A 20,418-nucleotide genomic window follows, 5' to 3' on the forward strand; every position below is an offset into this window, starting at 1 on the left:
CTACCAGTTCCTTTCCCAAACTTTGGTCACTAGCCACAGTCATCCCTATCTTCAAAAAAGGAGACCCCAGTTTAGTCGAAAATTACAGATCGATCTCTCTTTGCTGCGTCACCTGCAAAGTCATGGAATCAATCATCAACCAATCCATTACCTCACACTTAGAAACTAACAACCTACTCTCCAATAAGCAATTTGGTTTCAGGAAAAAATTATCATGTAACTTACAACTTCTCCACTGTAAAAACATATGGACTACAAATCTTGATCAAGGCAAAACAATAGATACAATCTACATAGACTTCTGCAAAGCTTTTGACTCAGTAGTACACGATAAACTTCTCCTAAAACTAAAATCCTATGGCATCTCAGGACCCCTTCACAAATGGATATCTGCTTTTCTGTCTAACAGACAACAAGTGGTCAAAATTGGCAATGCTTTATCAAATCCTGTTCCTGTCAAGAGTGGCGTTCCTCAAGGCTGCGTTCTTGGACCAACACTCTTTATACTATACACTAATGATCTTTGTGACCATACCTCAAGTAATTGTGTTCTCTTTGCTGACAATGTCAAACTATTTAACACCACAGACAATACATCTATCATTCAAAACGACATTGATCATCTAACCACTTGGTCTAAAAATTGGCAGCTCCAAATCTCAACCAGCAAATGCTCAGTCTTACATATAGGAAAAAAGAACCCAAACACTAAGTACATACTACATGGATATTACCTTACAGTTGACCCACATCCCATTAAAGACCTTGGAGTTTTCATGTCAAATAATATAAGTGTCAAAGACCACTGCAACTACATAGCAAAAAAAGCTCTAAGAGTTATAAACCTAATCTTGTGTAGCTTCTTTTCCAAAAATACCACACTATTAACCAGAGCATATAAAACATTTGCTAGACCAATTCCAGAATACAGCTCGCCTATTTGGAACCCTCACCACATCTCTGACATCAATACAATTGAATGCGTTCAGAAATATTTTACAAGAAGAGTTCTCCATTCCTCTGAAAACAATAAAATACCTTATCCCACCAGACTTGAAATCTTAGGCTTAGAAAACTTGGAACTCCGTCGCCTTCGACAAGACCTAAGTTTAACTCACAGAATCATCTATTGTAATGTCCTTCCTGTTAAAGACTACTTCAGCTTCAATTGCAATAATACTAGAGCAACTAATAGATTTAAACTTAATGTCAACCGCTTTAATCTAGATTGCAGAAAATATGATTTCTGTAACAGAATCATCAGTGCTTGGAATACTTTACCTGACTCTGTGGTCTCTTCTCATAATCCTAAAAGCTTTAACCAAAAACTTTCTACTATTGACCTCACCCCACTCCTAAGAGGACCATAAGGGGCGTGCATAAGCACACAAACGTGCCTACCGTTCCTGTCCTATTGTTTTTCTTTTCTTCTTCCTATATATATATATATGCTTATACCTCCTTATATTTACTCATATATATGTTTATATACTATATAATCTTTTGTATGATACCTACATATATTGTTGTGACAAAATAAAAATAAATAAAAAATAAAAATAAAATCTGGTTCTTCTCACAGCAGTTGATCTGAACACAAAGTTACTGATTTAGCATTTCAGCTAACCTTGCAACTCAGTCCAAAGAATCCAACCCATGTTTTTTGTCTTTTAATTTGCATTACCCTTTGTATCAATCTTTTTTTCATGATTCTTACAGTCTTTCTAGTTTTGAGTCTGGACCTCACCCAACTATTTTAACTGATTTGGCTAAAATATTTTCAAAGGGCTTGATACAAACATTGTTTTCATCTCTATTATTGCACAATTGAAATAGAGTTTTAATGAACTACCATTTCATTTTCTAAAAGATATAAGCATTTCCCTAAAGAGAAAGTTTATGCTAGTCCTACATATTCAATAGAAACAGAAGCTCCATTCCCTGTCTTTTTTTTCTTTTCTTTTTGGGAGTTCTCTGAAAAGCAGTCAGCTATCATGCAACTTACTTTTAAGCAGATGTATTAGTGGCTTCAGAAATTTGACTGCATACTCAAGTTCAGCTTTGTGGATTCTGCCAAGCTGGACTATGTGATGTTCCAAAGGAAAGCTTGCCAGTTCCATAAGTTCTGTGTAATCATACTCAGGTCCTATTGAAAGTACAAATACAGCATAGCCTTTGCATTTGGCTTTTAGGGCTGCATCACTCAGTACTTCCTTATCCCAATGACTTGTTTCCCCAACAGATATGATAAAAATAGTCTTTTTCTCTCTTTGATTAAGTCCTTCTGAAAAAATATGATTGATTGTCCATTCTATGGCATGGCCAAGTGCTGCTTCTCCATTTAGTTTTTCAAAAGACTTTTCAATATGCCTCTTCATTTGTCTTTTACTTTCATATGTCACCAAGTCAAATTCAACTTTTACTGGAAGCTTCCATTCTTTTTGGAATTGGAAATTTGATGGAGCATGACTCACAACAGCTATCCGATCACCTATCAAAGAGGTCTTTGGATTTGTAGAAATGTTAAAGCTGTCTAATGCTCTACTTAGGAAATGTTTTAGTTCTTCAAATCCAGTAGTGCTTATTTTCCTCGAATTTTCCAGAATGAATGCAGCATCCATATAAGTCTCAGGTTTGAAAGATGGAGTTCTGAAGCAAGTTTCATCTGGTTTGCATTTGTCTACAAATAATACATAAATATTTAATTATAGAAAATTACTGAAATTGAGATCTGATCACTTTGCAATTTTCATGTGTTCTTACCATAGCAAATTACACACACTTGAAGTTTTTTTAAGGCTGAAAGATCACTCTTCTTATGGAGGTGGATAACTTGAAATAATCCTGTGCTGTCCATCTAAAGCAATGGAAAATAAAAATATAGCTCGGCACAGCTTGGCAACAAGATGTCTGATTCTATCTCCATCATTACTAAATCCAATGACAGTTTGCAGGACAATATTTGATAAGAATGTATGCTTGACAGCTGGGATTTCATAAAATATATATTCTTTTCATAATATGAAAGATGTCCTTAAACCGCAACTAATTAAGTGTAATAAAACTGCAATACAGAAAAACAACTTCTGTCTGCTGCCCATAGAATGCATAGTATCCAAGGATAAGTACAGTTTTCCATACTTATCCACAATAGCTTCATGATATAGATATGATACATTGTCTTTTGATACTGTGCCTTGGTGCCATGCTGGTAAGAGAAGTAAATTCATATCCCAGTTTCAAATTTCAAGATTACAACCCTTTGTGCAGAATCCTAGTCTGTGAAGATGATATGGGTGAATTAGCCAGACAAGATAATGTTAGGCTATTTGGTCTTCATTTTAGGATCCTTTTAGGGGTGGAGGTTATTTCAATTTTAGATCAATACTGTCTCCCTATGTCCAACTCACTTCATTAGGTTGAGCCAATTAATTATTCTGAATTAATATTTTGAAAAAACAGTTTTTGCACTGGGTGTCCTGGAGCTGTGATATAGAAATTCTCACTTTGTTCTGTTGCTTGATTTAAGAGATTCCCACATCCCACTTGCAACTAAACAATTGTGCTGATTTGCCAGTATCCCCACTTCCTCCCTGGCTGCTTCAAAGAATGGCTTTATCTTTCCCCATAGAGAATCTGGATACAATTTTATGCCTTTTTTCTCACAGTGAAAAAGAAACTCAGCAAAAGACATGATCACAACAAAGCCAGAATCATATTAGTATCTGGGTTTTTGCACTCCAACTACCATCCGTTGGCTACCTGGAAGGAGTCCTGAGTAGCTCCATAGGAATAGTAGATGGAATCAATATGGATATTTATTGAATAGTACAAATCTGCAAGTCAGAATAAAAGGGCTATACCAATGAAAAGGCTTTCATTTATAGTAATTTGATCTGTAACACTTAAATATCATATCAGACTCCATACAGTATATGCTAAAGTTCTTGAGACAGTGCTTCTGATAATCAAAAAGAAAAAAAAGGGAAGTTTCTCACCTCAAAAGCTTGGGTAATTTCAGGGATGTTTTTAAAAGTAATGACTGCTGGCTGGATACCTAAGGCACTGAACTCTAGAACCGCTGTACCAATCAAGTCAGGATGGTCAGACTCTCCATTGCTGAAGAAGACAGCAACTTTCCTCACATTAGCACCTTGGAGAGTTCGCTTGAAGAGATGCCTGGCAACAAACCTCATTGATCCGCCAATGTTGCGTCTGTTGGTTGTTCTCTGCAAAGAAAGTCTATTGAGCTCCTGCAACAACTTGGTTTTGCTCTGGAAATCTGTAAAGCGGATCAGATAGTTGGTGTTGGAGCTGTAGGACACAACAGCTACTCTGGCTCCCACAGGACAATTGCTCTCTCTGATGTTTGTTTGGTTCACAATATTAATGACAGTCTTTCTCATTTCTTCAAATATCTCAGAATTGGTATCTTGAGATATATCCAAAGCAAATACCAATTCTGTTGGATATGCTGGACATTTTGCTAGTTCTGGAAAGCAAATAAGATTATAAAAATAATCATATCTTGCCAAAGGATAGCAATCAGCAATATTGGAAGACAATCTTTTTGGATAGAATAGTTATCCTGCCCTTTTTAGGACTCTTTGAGGTTACAAAAGTAGACAGAACAACAAAACATAACAAGACACATGCGCATACTAGAATAGAATAGAATAGAATAGAATAGAATAGAATAGAATAGAATAGAATAGAATAGAATAGAATAGATTTATTGGCCAAATAGGATTGGCCATACAAGGAATTTGTCTCTGATACATAAGCTATAGTGTAGTACATACAAACAACAAGTGAAAAATCATGAACATAATCATAAAATAAAATAATCATAAATCATAAGATACAACATTCAGTGATACTCAGGATACTAAATAAGCAATCAACATAAATCATATAGGATATTAATAAAAGCAATCAACATAAATCATAATAGTAAAGCATTTAAAAATGCTTTGTACCTATCCTTCATTAATAAAAGAGCTGCATCCTTTGGAAGGCATGCATTCTGAAGCAGCTGAATCCTGTATCTAACTCTCCAATAATCTTGCTTCAAGAGCCTTTTCTCACTCTGCTATTAATAGTGAAGCAAGGACTGTATGTGAAAACAGAAAAATAGTTTTAAAAAAAGGGGGTGTGGGGAAGATGAAGCTGCACAGGCCTGAGGTCATTATTCTTTCATACAGAACAAAAGGAGAATTAACTGTTGGAAAAATACTCACCTGTCCAGCAGGCTAAACAGACAAAAGAAAGGAAAATATTATTTCAAGCAATGTGATATTGAAAATTCTTAAAGAGAGGAGATACTCTTATAAAATGCTCTTATTAATAATTATAGGTATCCTATAATTGCCTCAGCAAGGAACAATATGTAGAAAAGGAAGCTGGTTGTTTTGGTAGTGTTATCTCTTTTGTATAAATGTTTGAATTTTTCACACCACTATACCATTATGTTGGGTTTGATCATATTGCCTCAACCACTTGCTATCACTCTCATATGTAAACAGCCATACTTTTCATATTTTTGACCAAAGAGATAATGTGTTCTTGATTTACGTACATTACCATAAGCTTTGAATGACTAGTGGTATAATCACTTCTAAGTGGAAAAAATAGTAGATAATTAACATACCGTAGTTTCTAAACTAGTCAAAAAACAATAATCTAACATCACCTTTTAGTGGTGCCTAATTTTTTTTTCTGGTGTCCTCAGTTAAGAGGTTAGTGATGTAGCTTTGGTTACATAACTTATGCTTGTTCTATTATGTTTTATGCTAGTATAATCCCATAAGAATCAAACAACATGATTTGAGTCTTAACCAAACATGTAACCATTTTAATGGGAAGCAGTATACATATATTTTAAATAAACAAAATTCAATTAATTAGAGCTAACAGCATCACTGTTCCCATTATAGATGATTAAATTAAATCAGTATTTTCTTATAAATCATATTCTCTGTTCTTCCCAATTTGTGCTCTTGGTTGATATTTCTGTCATAATGTTAAAGATGAAGTGGAGACACTTACTGCTGTGTTTCTGTACATATTCAATAAGTTCACAAGGCTGAAAAAAAATGAAATGTAAAAATATTATTAGATAAAAAGATTTTGAGGAATGTGTATTAATGGTTTAATGCAATGTTCCAAAGTTGGCACCTTCTGTGTGTCCTGAAGCAGCAATATCAAGGCACTATAGATTTTTTGTCAAGGATTTATAAGAATCATCATTCCAATATATTCTGAAAATATTAGAATTAGTTTCAACAGACAAGGGGTGATCAGATTTCAGTTTCTCAAATTTAAATGCTCAGTGAGTAATCCTAACTCAGCTTTCCTTTTGTTCTATTTGGATATTGGACATGCTCACCACCTGAGCATTCTCACTAACCACTCATAATACCATAAAAATTATGTAGCATCCTGCAGATATCTATGTGGTCAACATATAGGTTGATATCTGCATGTGTATTAGCATTCATGTCAGAAAAAGTCCCAATGGAACATCCTTACTTTAATGGAAGCCAGTGTGTATCTGAGTGTAAAAATAAATGTATGATGAGAAAATACAATCAATTCATTCTAGTAATACATACTGAATAGAAGGACTGGCCCTTTGCTCCTTTTGGACCCTACAAGAATAAAATTAGAATTAGAGCTTTGCAAAATAATTTATAGTATAACTTCATCTCCAAGTTTACAATTTGTATATCATAAAGTGAAAAGCTTCTGTACTGACATAATTACAATGTTAGTGTTCTGAGTTACGCATCCATCAAAAGCAGAACTCTGAGGCAGATAGATTCTTCAAAGAACATGTTTATTGGATTCATCATATCAGCACAGCTAGGGAAAACCAACTCTACAAGTTCCCACAGTTTTAGCCTAATTAAAAGACCAAATATTCCCCCTCCTAGATGTCACTGGTCACATTGTCCAATAAAAGTAGCTGGCAGGCTGCTTGGTCATTCCTCTCTTTAAACTGCCACCTGTTGAGATGACCTTGGTTCCCATAAGAATTTTTTTTGTTTTAACTGTTAGCCAGTCTATTTACTTTCCCCCTCCCTTCCACCTTATCAGGATTCATAGGAACTATGGGGCAGCAAAATATGGCTTCAGCAGGTTCACTTCAGAGTTGACAGTCAGATCTCCCCCTTAACTCAAGAGAAGTTCCTGGAAAATTCAAATGGAAAATAAATTAGTCTTCCATCAGCCATCCCTTCTTCTCCCTGGAGGCTCTTTTGGCATTTGAGGGTATTTATCATGGGATTCCTTATCTGCTTTTTACCCAGGTGGCCTCGGACAATGGGTATCCCTTCCATTGCGCTAGGTATTGTAGTCTCCCTTTGTACAGTCTAGAGTCTAGGATTCTCTCATAATGCATCTCTCCCTGCATTGCAATCAGCTTTGGGGCTACCTGAGACCCTATTACTGATTTTAACAAGCTGCTGTGGAAAACCAGATGCACTTTCCTTAGTAGGCAAGGGAGTTTCAGCTCCACTGTGACAGTGTTAATAATTTTCACGATAGAGAAAGGTCCTATAAATTTTGGTCCTAGCTTTTTACTACGTAGCTTTAACCTTAAATACTTAGTGGAGAGGTAAACTTGTCCCCCATTTCGAAGGGCATTTGGGGGGACCAATGTTTATCGGCTTTCACTATTTGGGTTTTTGCGGCTTCCTGAAGGGCTTGTTTCATGTTTTCCCATGCTTTTCTCAGTGACTCCATCCACTCAGTTAAGGTCATGGGGGAGGGTAGCTCCCTGGGCATTTCAGGCATGGGGATGAACTTTATGCTGGTGGTGATTTTAAAGGGGGTTAGCCTGGTGTCATGTCCCCATCAGAGCCTGAATCTATGGAGGAAGACCAGCCAGAGCCGTAGCCCAGAGAGACCAAGGGGGTAGATTCATTGGCTTCAGAGGAATGTGAGGAGGAGTCAGGCCAGGGCCCCTCAGAAGTGGGATAACTTGCTAACAGGGAGGAACAGGGCCAGGATGACCAAGACAGGGCAGACAGTGGAAATGAGGAGCTCAGGAGTTCAGGCAATGAGCAAGATCTGCCCCCTCCTGATCCCCAAGCGTGGAGAGTGGAGAGGAGACAGGAACAGCACAGGTTGACCTGACAACTTGGGAGGAGAGCACTCCACCCCTCTTCAAAAGGCAGTCTACTGTGAGAGAGCAGCTGCTGGCGCTCCTAATAAAGGGAATGTTTCATTAATTACAAAGGGCTTGTCGTGTTTGTGAGCTGGGTCAGTACAGTGGCCCTTTGTTGTCCCTGTACTATGGATTGGCTGGCAGCTCGGTTTTTAGCTTTTGAGTCAGACCCCTTCCTCTTCAGCTCTTTGCCTTTGCATCTGTTGCCTGATGGTGGCTTGTGTCACTTTCTGGGAGGGAGGCATCATGGTGTGGACCACTTCCTCACGCTTGCTGTTGTATTTTGGCATTCATGACAAGGCGTCTGCCAAAAGGTTTCCTCTTCCCCCCTGGATGTACTTCAAAGTGAAATTGAATTGGTTGAAGTACTATGTCCACTTAACTTGTTTAGGTGAAAGTTTCTGTGGGGTCCTAAGTGCCTCCACATTTTTGTTCTCAGTCCACACTTTAAAAGGCACTTGGATTCCCTCAAGGAAATGGTGCCATGACAGCAGAGCCCAGCAGACTGCATATGCTTCCTTCTCCCATACTGCCCATCTTCTTTCAGTCTCTGCTAGCTTTTGGAAGGTGTAAGCACATGGCTGTAAGTTCACCACTGTGTTTTCTTGGAGGAGAACTATGGCCATCAACACGTCGCTGGCATCTGCTTGGATGATAAAAGGTGCTCTCAGTCTGGGTTCTTAAGAATTGGCTCTTTGTCAAAGTGTCTTTTGAGTGTCTCAAAAGCATTCTGGCATTCAAGGGTCCATTTTAAGGGATGACTTGGCTGAGGTTTCACTCCCCCCTCCAGTCTTTAGTAGGTCAGTGATTGGGAGGGCGATTTCAGCAGAGGAGGGAATGAACTGTCTGTAGAAATTAGCGAACCCCATGAAGCTTTGGAGTTGCTTGCAGGTTCGAGGGGATTGCCAGTCTAGGACAGTGTTGAGTTTTCCTGGGTCTATTTCCACCTCTCATTGGACACCTGATATTCTAGAGAGTCTAGGCTGGTCTTGTGGAATTCGCATTTGGATAATTTAGTGTACAGATTTGCCGCTTGAGCATCTGGCACACCAATTTGATGTACTCCTCCATGGTTTCAGTGAATATGAGAATGTCATTTAAATATTCAAGGACCCCTTTGTACAGGGGCTCATGCAGCACCTCCTTGATCAGTTGCATGAATACAATAAGCCCCCCCTGAAAGCTGAATGGCATCTCTTTGAATTGGAAACTCCCCAGCAGGCAATTGAATGCTGTTTTCCATTTTTAATCCTCCTTAATCCTCACCCAGTAATATGCCTCTCGCAGGTCAAGTTTGGTGAAGATCTTCCCCTTTGCTAAGAGGGAAAGCATGTTTTTCATCAGGGGGACTGGGTACATATTTTCCATGCAGACAATGTTAATTCCTCTAAAATCCACACATAGCCTTATTGTTCCATCTTTTTTCTCTTTGAACAGCACCGATATGCCCACCCTTGATTTTGCTGGCTGTATGAACCCTTTGGCCAAGTTCTTATCAATGTACTCCCTTAACTCCTTCATTTCCCTTGGGGTCATGGAGTACAGCTTTGGTTTGGGTAGTTTCACCTCTGGCACAATCTCTATTGCACACTCGGTGGAGTGATGGAGGGGCAGTGTGTTGCATTCCACTCACTGAAAACTTCTGATAGGTCCTGGTATTCCTTGGGAATCTGGGAGGTCCCTGGGAGCTGTTCTGATGGCCCTCAATTTCTTGCTTCACTTAGTGTCCTTCAGATGCTGGACAGCTCCTCTTTCGGGAGTACTAGGAGTGGGGAGAGGGCCTATTCCTAGCCTTAACTTTCTCTCTTCCCCTTCTCACCAGATGTTCGGGGTCCATTTGTCTAGACAGGACAGCCCAGGATCACCGCCTCAATCATTTTTGGCACCAGTACAAAGTGGATGATCTCCCAGTGCCTGTCCATCTCTAACCTTAATGGTTCTGTGAGGAACATGGCAGGGGCTCCCCCTATCAGCGATCCATCAACTTGCTCAAATTTTATACGCCAGGTTAGGGGTTTTTTCCTGATCTTATGTTATATTATGATGTTATGGAATCTATCATCAACCAATCCATTATCCTCCAGCTAGAAACAAACAATCTACTTTCGAATAAACAATTTGGTTTCAGAAAAAAATTATCATGTAACTTACAACTTCTTCACTGCAAAAACATATCGACTACAAATCTTGATAAAGGCAAAACAATAGATACAATTTACATAGTCTTCTGTAAAGCTTTTGACTCAGTGGTACATGACAAACTTCTCCTAAAACTAAAATCCTACGGCATCTCCGGACCCCTCCACAATTGGAGAACAGCATTCCTGTCAAATAGACAACAAGTGGTCAAAATAGGCAGTGCCCTATCAAATCCTGTTCCAGTCAATAGTGGCATTCCCCAAGGCAGTGTTCTTGGACCAACACTCTTCATATTATACATTAATGATCTCTGTGACCATATTAAAAGTAATTGTGTTCTTTTCACTGATGATGTCAAACTATTTAACTCTATCAACAATACAGCTACCCTTCAAAAAGACCTTGACTTTGTGTCAGAATGGTCAAAAACTTGGCAACTCCATATCTCAATCAGCAAATGCTCTGTCTTACACTTTGGAAAAAAGAATCTAAACACTAAATACAAACTCGATGGACATTACCTTACAGATGACCCCCACCCTGTTAAAGACCTTGGAGTTTGCATATCCAATGATCTAAGTGCCAAAGCCCACTGCAACTACATCGCAAAAAAGGCTTTAAGATTTGTAAACCTAATCTTACGAAGCTTCTTCTCCAGAAACACTACACTACTAACCAAAGCTTATAAAACATTTGCTAGACCAATTCTTGAATACAGCTCGCCTGTCTAGAACCCATACCACATTTCAGACATCAATACAATTGAATGTGTCCAGAAATATTTTACAAGAAGAGTTCTCCACTCCTCTGAATACAACAAAATACCTTATGCCACGTCTAAGATACCAATATGGGCAATCCCAAGACACATGATAGAAAATATAAATATATATCAAAATATATATCAAAAGATGGAGGTAGTTACTTATAAAGAACTTCTTTGTATGGAAAAGGGGGAATTACAATTAAAATCCAGAGAAAAGATGGGGGAAGAAGGGAAAAATTTACACATGGTTTCAATATGGACAATTACATAAACTAGACTATAAGATTCTTATATGGGCGAGCCCCAGACATGCAATAGAGAATATAAATATAGAACAGAAACAGGAAATGATTACTTATAAAGAACTTTTGTATGCTGAAGGAGGTAAATTGCAATTAAAATCATTACAGGTATTAAATGAAGAAGGGAGGAATTATACTTGGTTTCAATATGGGCAACTAAGTGCTAGATCGAAAGAAGATCAAAAAATTGGTATAATACAAAGGGAGGAAAATTTAATAAAGCAAATTAGAAATCAGACCCAGGAGCATATAAAGAGATTGTATAATGTGTTGCTTGAAATAGATTCGGAAAAGGATTTGGTAAAGGACTGTATGATAAAATGGGCACAGAATATTCAGGAACCAATAATGTTGGAAACATGGGAGAAAATCTGGGTTAGAAATGTTAAGTTTACACAAGCACAGAATTTAAGGGAAGATTTTTATAAGATGTTTTATAGATGGCACTTAGATCCCAAAAAATTATCATGTATGTATCCTGATATCCAAGCGAAATGTTGGAGGTGTGACTGTAATGACGCTACATATTTTCATATTTGGTGGACTTGCAAGAAAATTAAGGCCTTTTGGATAAGAATTTGGTGGATTATTCAAAATGTCCTGAAGAAGAAAATAAAGTTCCTGCCGCAATTTTTCCTTTTGGGAATTATAACGGATTGTACAGGGATTAAGACTAAATTGATTCTGAATTTAATAATAGCAGCAAGGCTGTTGATTGGACAATATTGGAAGAAAAAAGAGTTACCTACAATAGAAGAATGGATATTGAAAGTTACTAATTTGGCTGAGATGGCTAAAATCTCAGCTTTTTTGAAAGACAATACACAGGAAAGATATTTAATTGAATGGAAAAAATGGATTGATTATTTACAAAACAGATATCAGATTAAGAAATATCAGATTGCCTTTGAATAATTAGGAAGTATTATTTTATGTAATGGGGGGGTTGGGAAATGAAAAGATTTGGATGAGGTTAATTGGATTAGAAGGGAAAATTTTACTCTATGTTTGGTTTATGTATAACAATACCTTGTGATTGACCTGGGAAGCCGGGGGGGGAGGGAGGGGAAGGGGTTTTGTGGGGGGGAGGGGGAAAAGGGGGGGAAAATGTTTTTGTTTGTTAAAACTTTTTCAATAAAAAAAATATGGACAATTACAAGTTAGATGGAAATTAGATCGAAAAATAGGTATTAAGCAAACTGAGGATAATTTGTTAAAACAAATGAGAGATCAAGGCCAACAGCATATTAAGAGGTTGTAAAATGTATTAGTAGAAATAGACTCAGAGACTGAATTGGTTAAGGACTGTATGATTAAGTGGGCACAAAATTTTCAATAACCAATAAAGTTGGAAAATTGGGAAAGAATTTGGGTGAGGAATGTTAAATTTACACAAGCGCAAAATATGAGAGAAAATTTTTATAGGATGTTTTATAGATGGCACTTGGACCCCAAAAAGTTGTCATGTATGTATCCTAATGTACAGGCTAAATGTTGGAGATGTGATTGTGAAGATGCCACTTATTACCATATATGGTGGATTTGCAAAAAAATTAAAGCATTTTGGATTAAAGTATGATGGATTATGCAGAATATTTTGAAAAAGAAGATTAAGTTTACTCCACAGTTTTTTGTACTAAGAATAATTATGGATTGTACAGCTATAGAGACTAAGCTGATTTTAAACTTAATAACAGCCACAAGACTTTTGATTGCTCAATATTGGAAGAAAGAAGAACTACCTACAATTGAAGAATGGACAGTTAAAGTATCAAATCTGGCAGAAATGGCAAAAATTTCTGCTTATCTGAAAGATTATACACAAGAAAAATATATTTTAGAATGAAAATGTAGATTGATTATATTCAAAATAAGTACCAGATAAAAAAATATCAAATAGCATATGAGTAAATTTAGGAATTGTTTTGTATTAGATATATTTTTAAAGAAGAGGGTAATTGAGAGTGTGATGATGTGTGGAGTGGCTAGAGATTATAATTTAAGATTTATTTTGGATTATGGTTGTTAGTTTTGATACTCCGCATTTTGTTCTGGGAAGTCTTGGGGGGGTGTGGGGGAGGGGGGGGGGAAATTAAGGGGGGGGATGAGGGTAGAAAATGGAATGATGGTTAATGTACAGGGATTATTGAAGATGTATAAATATAATTAATGTAAGGTCGGGTCTGCCCAGCTACCATTTCAGAATGGTGGGGAGGGAGAAAGGAGAAGAGAGTAGGAGGTAGGAAAGAGAAGAGGAAGAAAGAGGGGTAGAAGAGGGAGAAGGAAGGTGTAGTGAGGAGGGAGGAGAGGATGTAGATAAGAGAAGGGGAGGAAGATGTGGAAAGTGGAAGAAGGTAGAAGAGGGAAGAGAGTTAAAAGGAGCGGGTGGTGACTAGGCAAGCCTGATTAATTATATATGACTGTACATTAAATATGTTATTGGATCTGTTATTGGATATGAATGTAAAAATAAAACTTTTTCATAAAAAAAATACCTTATGCCACCAGACTTGAAATCCTGGGCTTAGAAAATTTAGAACTTTGCCGCCTTCGACAGGACCTGTGTTTAACTCATAGAATCATCTATTGCAATGTCCTTCCTGTTGAAGACTACTTCAGCTTCAATCACAACAATACAAGAGCAAACAATAGATTTAAACTTAATGTTAACCGCTCCAATCTTGATTGCAGAAAATATGACTTCTGTAACAGAGTTATTAATACTTGGAATACACTACCTGACTCTGTGGTCTCTTCTCAAAATCCCCAAAGCTTTAACCAAAAACTGTCTACTATTGACCTCACCCCATTCCTAAGAGGTCTGTAAGGGGTGTGCATAAGAGCACAAACGTGCCTACCATTCCTGTCCTATTGTTTCCTTTCGTTATATCCAGTTAATATAGTTATTATATACTTATGCTTATATATATGCTTATATATTATTTAATTATTCTCATGCTTATGCTTATATATACTGTTGTGACAAAATAAATAAATAAAATAAAATAAATAATAAATAAATCTCTAGCTTCAGGACAGTTTGCAAACTGATTAGGCAGCGGGTACATCCTGAGTCCATTAAGGTTTCTACATCCCCCTGGACCCAAGACTTTGGTGCAACAATTTTCACATCATTGGCAAAGGGGCAGATTGCTTCACTTACCATCAGGTCATCCTCACCCTCATTGGTACTATTATAGGGTGCAGGCTACTGGATGTCCTGAGCTGGAGTTCCCTCTCCCTCGCTTAGAGGAGGAGAGACCTTAACAGCCCAGCCAGGGTAACTTTCCTTTCTCTCTCACCTTTTGTTGGGGCTTCTTTGCCTTGGTGGGCTCTGGTGGCTTCCCCCTCGGCTGGCAAGCTGGGACTAGACATTCAGCCACTCGATGGTCTTGCTGGCCACAACAGAGCACTTGATCGGTGGTCCCGAGGCTTTGCTAGAGGAGTCTGCGACTTGGCCAGGATTTGATCATCTCCCAAGGTGGCACCTCTCTGGCTGAACCTTTGGCTTTTGCTCCATGGTTCTGTGCTTTTTGTATCACTTGAGTTTAAGGCATTGCCACTGCCATCTGATACCATTTGTGGATCTGGGTGGGGATCTCTCAGTAAATGCTTGCATGCAGCAGCTCATGGTCCAGGCCCTCCTTAAAGAAGCAGACCAATAGCCTCTTGGGCCACTGTCACAGCTTCCCAACCACTCTCTGGAACTCTCAGATGTACTCCTTGATGGGCCAGCCCCTTCTCTTAAGTTTGCAAATTTCTACTTCGGCTTTCAGGGTCTGGGACTCATCTTCAAATCTAGCTCTTAGCTCTTGAAGGAAAGTGTTGATATTCCCCAGCTCTGGTGTGTCTTCATCATGGAGTTGTGTCACCCATTCTGCTGCCTCTCCTTCCAGATTCATAGTCACTGCACAGACCATTGCTGATCACTTGGATAGTTTGCTGCATGGTCATCTATATGAGCTAACAGCTGATTTAGGAAGAATGCATGTTTCTCTGGGTCCCAGTCAAATGTGGTTTCACTGGGGGAGAAGAGGTTGGCTGAGGAGGAGGTTGTAGTGGTGCCCAAGCTGGAGGTCAATGCCCAGGGACCGAGTTAGCTCTGGGATAGTATAGTACGCCCATGGTGGGAGTCCCATAGGGTTGTGCAGATGGCCATGTGGGCTCACTACCTCATGGTGGCATGGAGGGCTTTGCTGTGGCCCTGGATTTGACTATGCCAATGGAACTGGAGAGGGCTAGCTGACTAAGCCACTGTGGCTGGACCCGGCTGCGGCAGGATGGAAATGACAGATTAGGTTGGCTCAGGATCACTCTGGGCAGTTCGAACCTAAATGCCTGTCCCATCCCCTTGATGCTTATCTGATCAAGCCTCTCCGATAGGTTTTCCACTGGCTGACTGGGGGAGGCGGTTAGGTATTGCCATTCCCTGGCTTTGTCCAACTCAAGGTTCCCCTTGCTCTCCAGTGTGGGGCAAAGGTGACTGACTCCCACATGGATGTCAATGGGAACTCCATTCCAAACTCCTGGCTGGAGCCCTGATGCCTGAGGTCTTCTTCGGCCTGGTACAAGTTCTCCCCTTCATCTGGGTTGCTGCCGGGAGGGCAATCTCTGCCAGCATTGCTGCCATCTGCAGGCTTTCAGTAGGGATCACACTAGCACTGGCAACTCCTTCTTCCTCTTTCTCCATTTCCATGGCCTTTCCTGAGTCTTTTCTACTCCCTCGAAAGATTGGGTGAGCAGCCGGGGCTCAGGACCCCAGAGAGTGGAAAATTAGGAGAGTTGGTTTAATGTCAGCATTCCAAGTAATGCATCCACCAAAAGCAGAACTCCAAGGCAGGTAGATTCCTCAAAGAACATGTTTATTGGATACATCATATCGGCACAGCTAGTGAAAGGCAACTCTAAAAGTTCCCATGGTTATAGCCTAATTAAAAGAGCAAATATTCCACTTCCCAGATGTCACCGGTCATATTGTCCAATGAAAGTAGCTGGCAGGCTGCCTGGTCACTCTTCCCCTCCTTCAACTGCCACCTGAGATGACCTTTGTTCTCACAAGAAAACTTTTTGTTTTGACTGTTAGCTAATCTATCTACTTTCCCCCTCCCTTATCTCTCTCAGGATTTGTGGTGACTATGAGGCAGCAAAAGATGTCTTCAGCCAGGTTTGCTTCAGAGTTGACATAAAATATATAACTAAGTTATCTAGGTTGGGAGCAGAAAAGATCTTCTAACATTTCCACAAGAAAACAGTTTGAGAGTGCCCGATAGATTTCTTACATTCTGCAGTATGAACTATGCAGATCTCTCCTTGCCTTCTTCATTAATCCCCTGGGGTAGGGAATTTACTGTTTGCCTGTAACCCTATTCCCATTTCAGTGGCCTCTTGATTTAAAATTTAAAAATGAGCCTCTTAATATCATGTTGTCCAAATTATTTTCAGTGGAGTGGTTTTCATGATCTTCAAAAAATGAAGACAAATCTCCCATTAAAGTAATTCACCTAGTCTTCCTCCAAGTCCTTTAAATCCCAACAAAGAATATCTGCTCTGACATAAAACTAACAATGGTTAATTTTAATGAGTGTCAATTTTAAAATGTTCCCCAATGAAAAGGTATATAATTATAACCAAATCAAAATTAGCATTTTAACCTTACTGCAGACATAATATGGGGACATATTTAATGCTAAAAATTGTGACAGATGTAGGAATCAAAAGAAGGCCCAAACTGAATGATAGGATGTTGCTATCTAGAATGGTTTCTTCATTATAGTTTATTTCATTATAGTTAAAAAGTTAGAAAACCTCTATGGCTAAGGTCAACAATTTTAACTACATAGATTTTTAAACAATCATTGCAATCAGATTTATACACATATTGCTGTGCACAAATTGTGTTGTCTAACCCAGCCCGGGGTTCAATGGGAACTCCATTCCAAACTCCTGGCTGGAGCCTTGAGGGGGGAGGGTTATGATCAGGGGTGAAATATAAAAATTTTCCCTACTGGTTCTGGCTTAATTGGTGGGCATGGCTTGGTGGTCAGATGGCTGGGTGGGCGTGGCCAATAACAATAAATAATAAAAATAATAAACAAAGTATAAAAACAATAAGAGGTACCAAAAACCAACTTTCACACTTTACACACACACAACACAACACAACTGACTCACACACAATGTAAAAGCAACTGCACTTCACACTTCACACAGCCACAAAAAGCTCAAAAACCAACTTTCACACTTTACACACACACACCACACACACACACACACACACACACACACACACACACACAAAATACCACATACAGCTTTCTGAGATTTTGTATGTTTGTGTAGTTAGAGTGAAACACTACAGAAACACACCAAATCTCAGAAAGCTGCACAAATATTTTATTTTATTATTTTATTTTATTTTATTGTGGACTTCAATTCCCAGAGTTCCTCAGCCAGAAAAGCCAGACAGCATTAATCACTCATTGATGAAATAGATTAACTAAGTTTAAATTAGTTCTGTCTGGTGCTGAAAGCGAAACTGGGGCTTTCCGGCTGGTAAAAAGGCCATGAGGTCGATCAGTAATCAGATAAGTGGCTTAGACGCTTTTAAAAGGAGCTTTTCTACATGTTTTCTACAGAAAACATGTTTTTTAAGGTTCTGTTGATGAGGAACTCAGGTGAGATCCCCAGAATAGCCTTTAATTTTTTTTTAAGGTTAAAGGCTCTGCAGATCTCAGCTGAGGGGCGGGATCCTCAAAGGCTTTTTTTTTTACTTTTAAAGGCATGTTTCGGCTGAAGCAAAACCTTCTTTTAAAAGTAAAAAAAAAAACCTCTGCTGATGATGGGGCTCAGCAGAGGCAGGGGGGTGGGGCCAGGGATTTTTGCTGCCTGTCCTCTGAACCAGCAGCTGCCATCGCTACCAGATCGGGTGAGCCGGTCCAATCCGGGAGCATTTCACCCCTGGTTATGATGCCAGCAGCAGCAGCAGCAGCCTTCACAGCGGTGGTTGCCTCCAGTCCTACCCCACAGCCAGTGGTGGGATTCAAATAATTTAACAACCGGTTCTCTGCTCTAATGATTTCTTCCAACAACCAGTTCATCAAACTGCTCAGAAACTTAACAACCGGTTCTCCCGAAGTGGTGCGAACTAGCTGAATCCCACCACTGCCCATAGCTGTTCGTCGGATACCAGGCCCAGACCAGTGGACATTGCTGGCATGTCAGCCAATTTGGAGGCCTCCATCCACCTGCATGGCAGTTGAGGGGGATGGACATTGCAGCTGCCAGAGAGAGGCATGCCCTGCTTTTCTGGCCCGGGACAAAATACCAGACGGGAGGCATTCAGATGGGGATGCTTGGCCAGCTGAAGGCCAGCTGGAGGATGTGGGCCTATGCAGATAAAGCGTGCTGGGAGGCAGACACTCCTAGCACTATCTTTACACTGATCCTGGACTCATTGTGTGTCGAGGCTCTGGCCTGCTGCACTGAATAAGCGGAATGCTGGCTTAAAGGCTCTTGAGCACATTTGCTTACATTTGCTTAATTGTGGTCAGGTCTGGCCTTGGACCTTTGAGATGTGGATTATAGACCAAAAATAATTAAGTGTATGTGTATAATTAAGTGTATTGTTAGTGTATTAGTGTTAGTGTATGTGTATAATTAAGTGTATTGCATAAACCCAAACAACCCTTATCTTACCTTCATTGTGACTTAGCTATAAATTATAAATTGATCCAGTAGGTTACTATAGAACTAGAACCAGAGGTTGCCTAATGAAATTGAATTCTGGAAGAATCAGGAACAGACAAAAGTTTTTTAAAAAAATATATAATTAAATTTTGGAATTTGCTATCATGAGATATGGTACTGGTTCCCAGTTTGGTTAGCATCAAAAAAGGACAAATCTTTGTAGTCCTGGAGATCAATGGCTATTAATCTGGATAGCAGTATGACTGCCTCTGAAGGCCATCTACTGGGACAGTAGAGTGCTTCCCTGTGTATGTGGTTTGTCATTGTGAGAACAGACTGCTGGACTGTTAGGGGTCCAAGTCAGCATATATTCTTATGTTTTCAATAAGCAAAATGACACAGACATGCAAATAAAGGGAAGAAAAAATATAATTGCAATCAAGGATTAATCAATCTGATCTATATATGAAACTTACCCTCAGAAGTTCAAAATAAATGTACTTAAAATTGATTATTCTTTCAAGAGGACCATGATCAAGGGTTTTGTGGACCCTTAAAAGCTTCATTATAATTTATTAAGACTTTATGTAGCTTTATCTATATATAGCTAGCTTAGATATATTTATCTAATATAGTTAGTTATATTAGTTTTATCTAATTGAAATAAATAAACAGTTCACATCTAAACAGAAATCTGTTGAAGGGCAATTAGATTAAGAAGCCTAATTTTGGCTGTACTTAATATATGACTCAGATAATTTGGATTCTTTAGGAGCGGGGAGAGGATGGAACTAGAAAAATGTGAATATTACATTCCAACTGTCTTCTAGCTATAATTGACACTTATATAGATTCAACAGCACAGCTTCAATTAATTAATTACATACCAAGTGTCCAGGATAACCCCATGTTCCTAGTTCGCCATCATCACCAACTAATCCTGGAGTACCCTGAGAAACAAAAGCTGATTTGTTTTGGGAGCAATATAAAAGATATATATTCCCAACCAGTTTTTGAGGCAGCAGTCTTTCAGCAACAAATGTGGGAAAGAATAGTATAGTAAAATAAATATTAATAATGCTTTACAAGAGTATTATTATCCAGAAAAACAATTTTCCCATTGCCACTTCTCTTGGACACCACTACCATAACTCTAGGATTTCCTTAGCTGTAGCCAGTTTTTGCTAGTAAAGAATAATGATGAAAGTTGTCTGCTTATACAAATAGAGGCTGCAGCACAAGGTAAGGTAGTCCTGACAGAGCCTGAATGTGATAAATATTGCAAAGTTTCCATCAAATACATTTTTGTTCACATATCACTGCTGTTTTCTATGCCAAAGATACCAGCAATTGCT

At 38.9% G+C, this 20,418-nt stretch overlaps 1 protein-coding gene across 1 annotated transcript in view; it reads right to left on the bottom strand.

Annotated features, from left to right (window-relative positions):
* Positions 1-20,418, bottom strand: part of LOC131198229 (collagen alpha-6(VI) chain-like) — a 111,813-nt gene that overhangs the window by 15,931 nt on the left and 75,464 nt on the right. Inside the window, exons 29-35 of the mRNA XM_058182721.1 lie at positions 19,951-20,013; positions 6,615-6,650; positions 6,049-6,085; positions 5,241-5,252; positions 3,999-4,492; positions 2,764-2,857; positions 2,006-2,680 (exon numbers count right to left, since the gene is read on the bottom strand). Of these exons, the coding sequence (XP_058038704.1) occupies positions 2,006-2,680; positions 2,764-2,857; positions 3,999-4,492; positions 5,241-5,252; positions 6,049-6,085; positions 6,615-6,650; positions 19,951-20,013 (1,411 nt within the window). The remainder of the gene's footprint in view (positions 1-2,005; positions 2,681-2,763; positions 2,858-3,998; positions 4,493-5,240; positions 5,253-6,048; positions 6,086-6,614; positions 6,651-19,950; positions 20,014-20,418) is intronic.

The sequence above is a fragment of the Ahaetulla prasina genome, chromosome 4 (genome assembly GCF_028640845.1).
Source record: "Ahaetulla prasina isolate Xishuangbanna chromosome 4, ASM2864084v1, whole genome shotgun sequence".
In the NCBI taxonomy this organism is placed as follows: domain Eukaryota; kingdom Metazoa; phylum Chordata; class Lepidosauria; order Squamata; family Colubridae; genus Ahaetulla; species Ahaetulla prasina.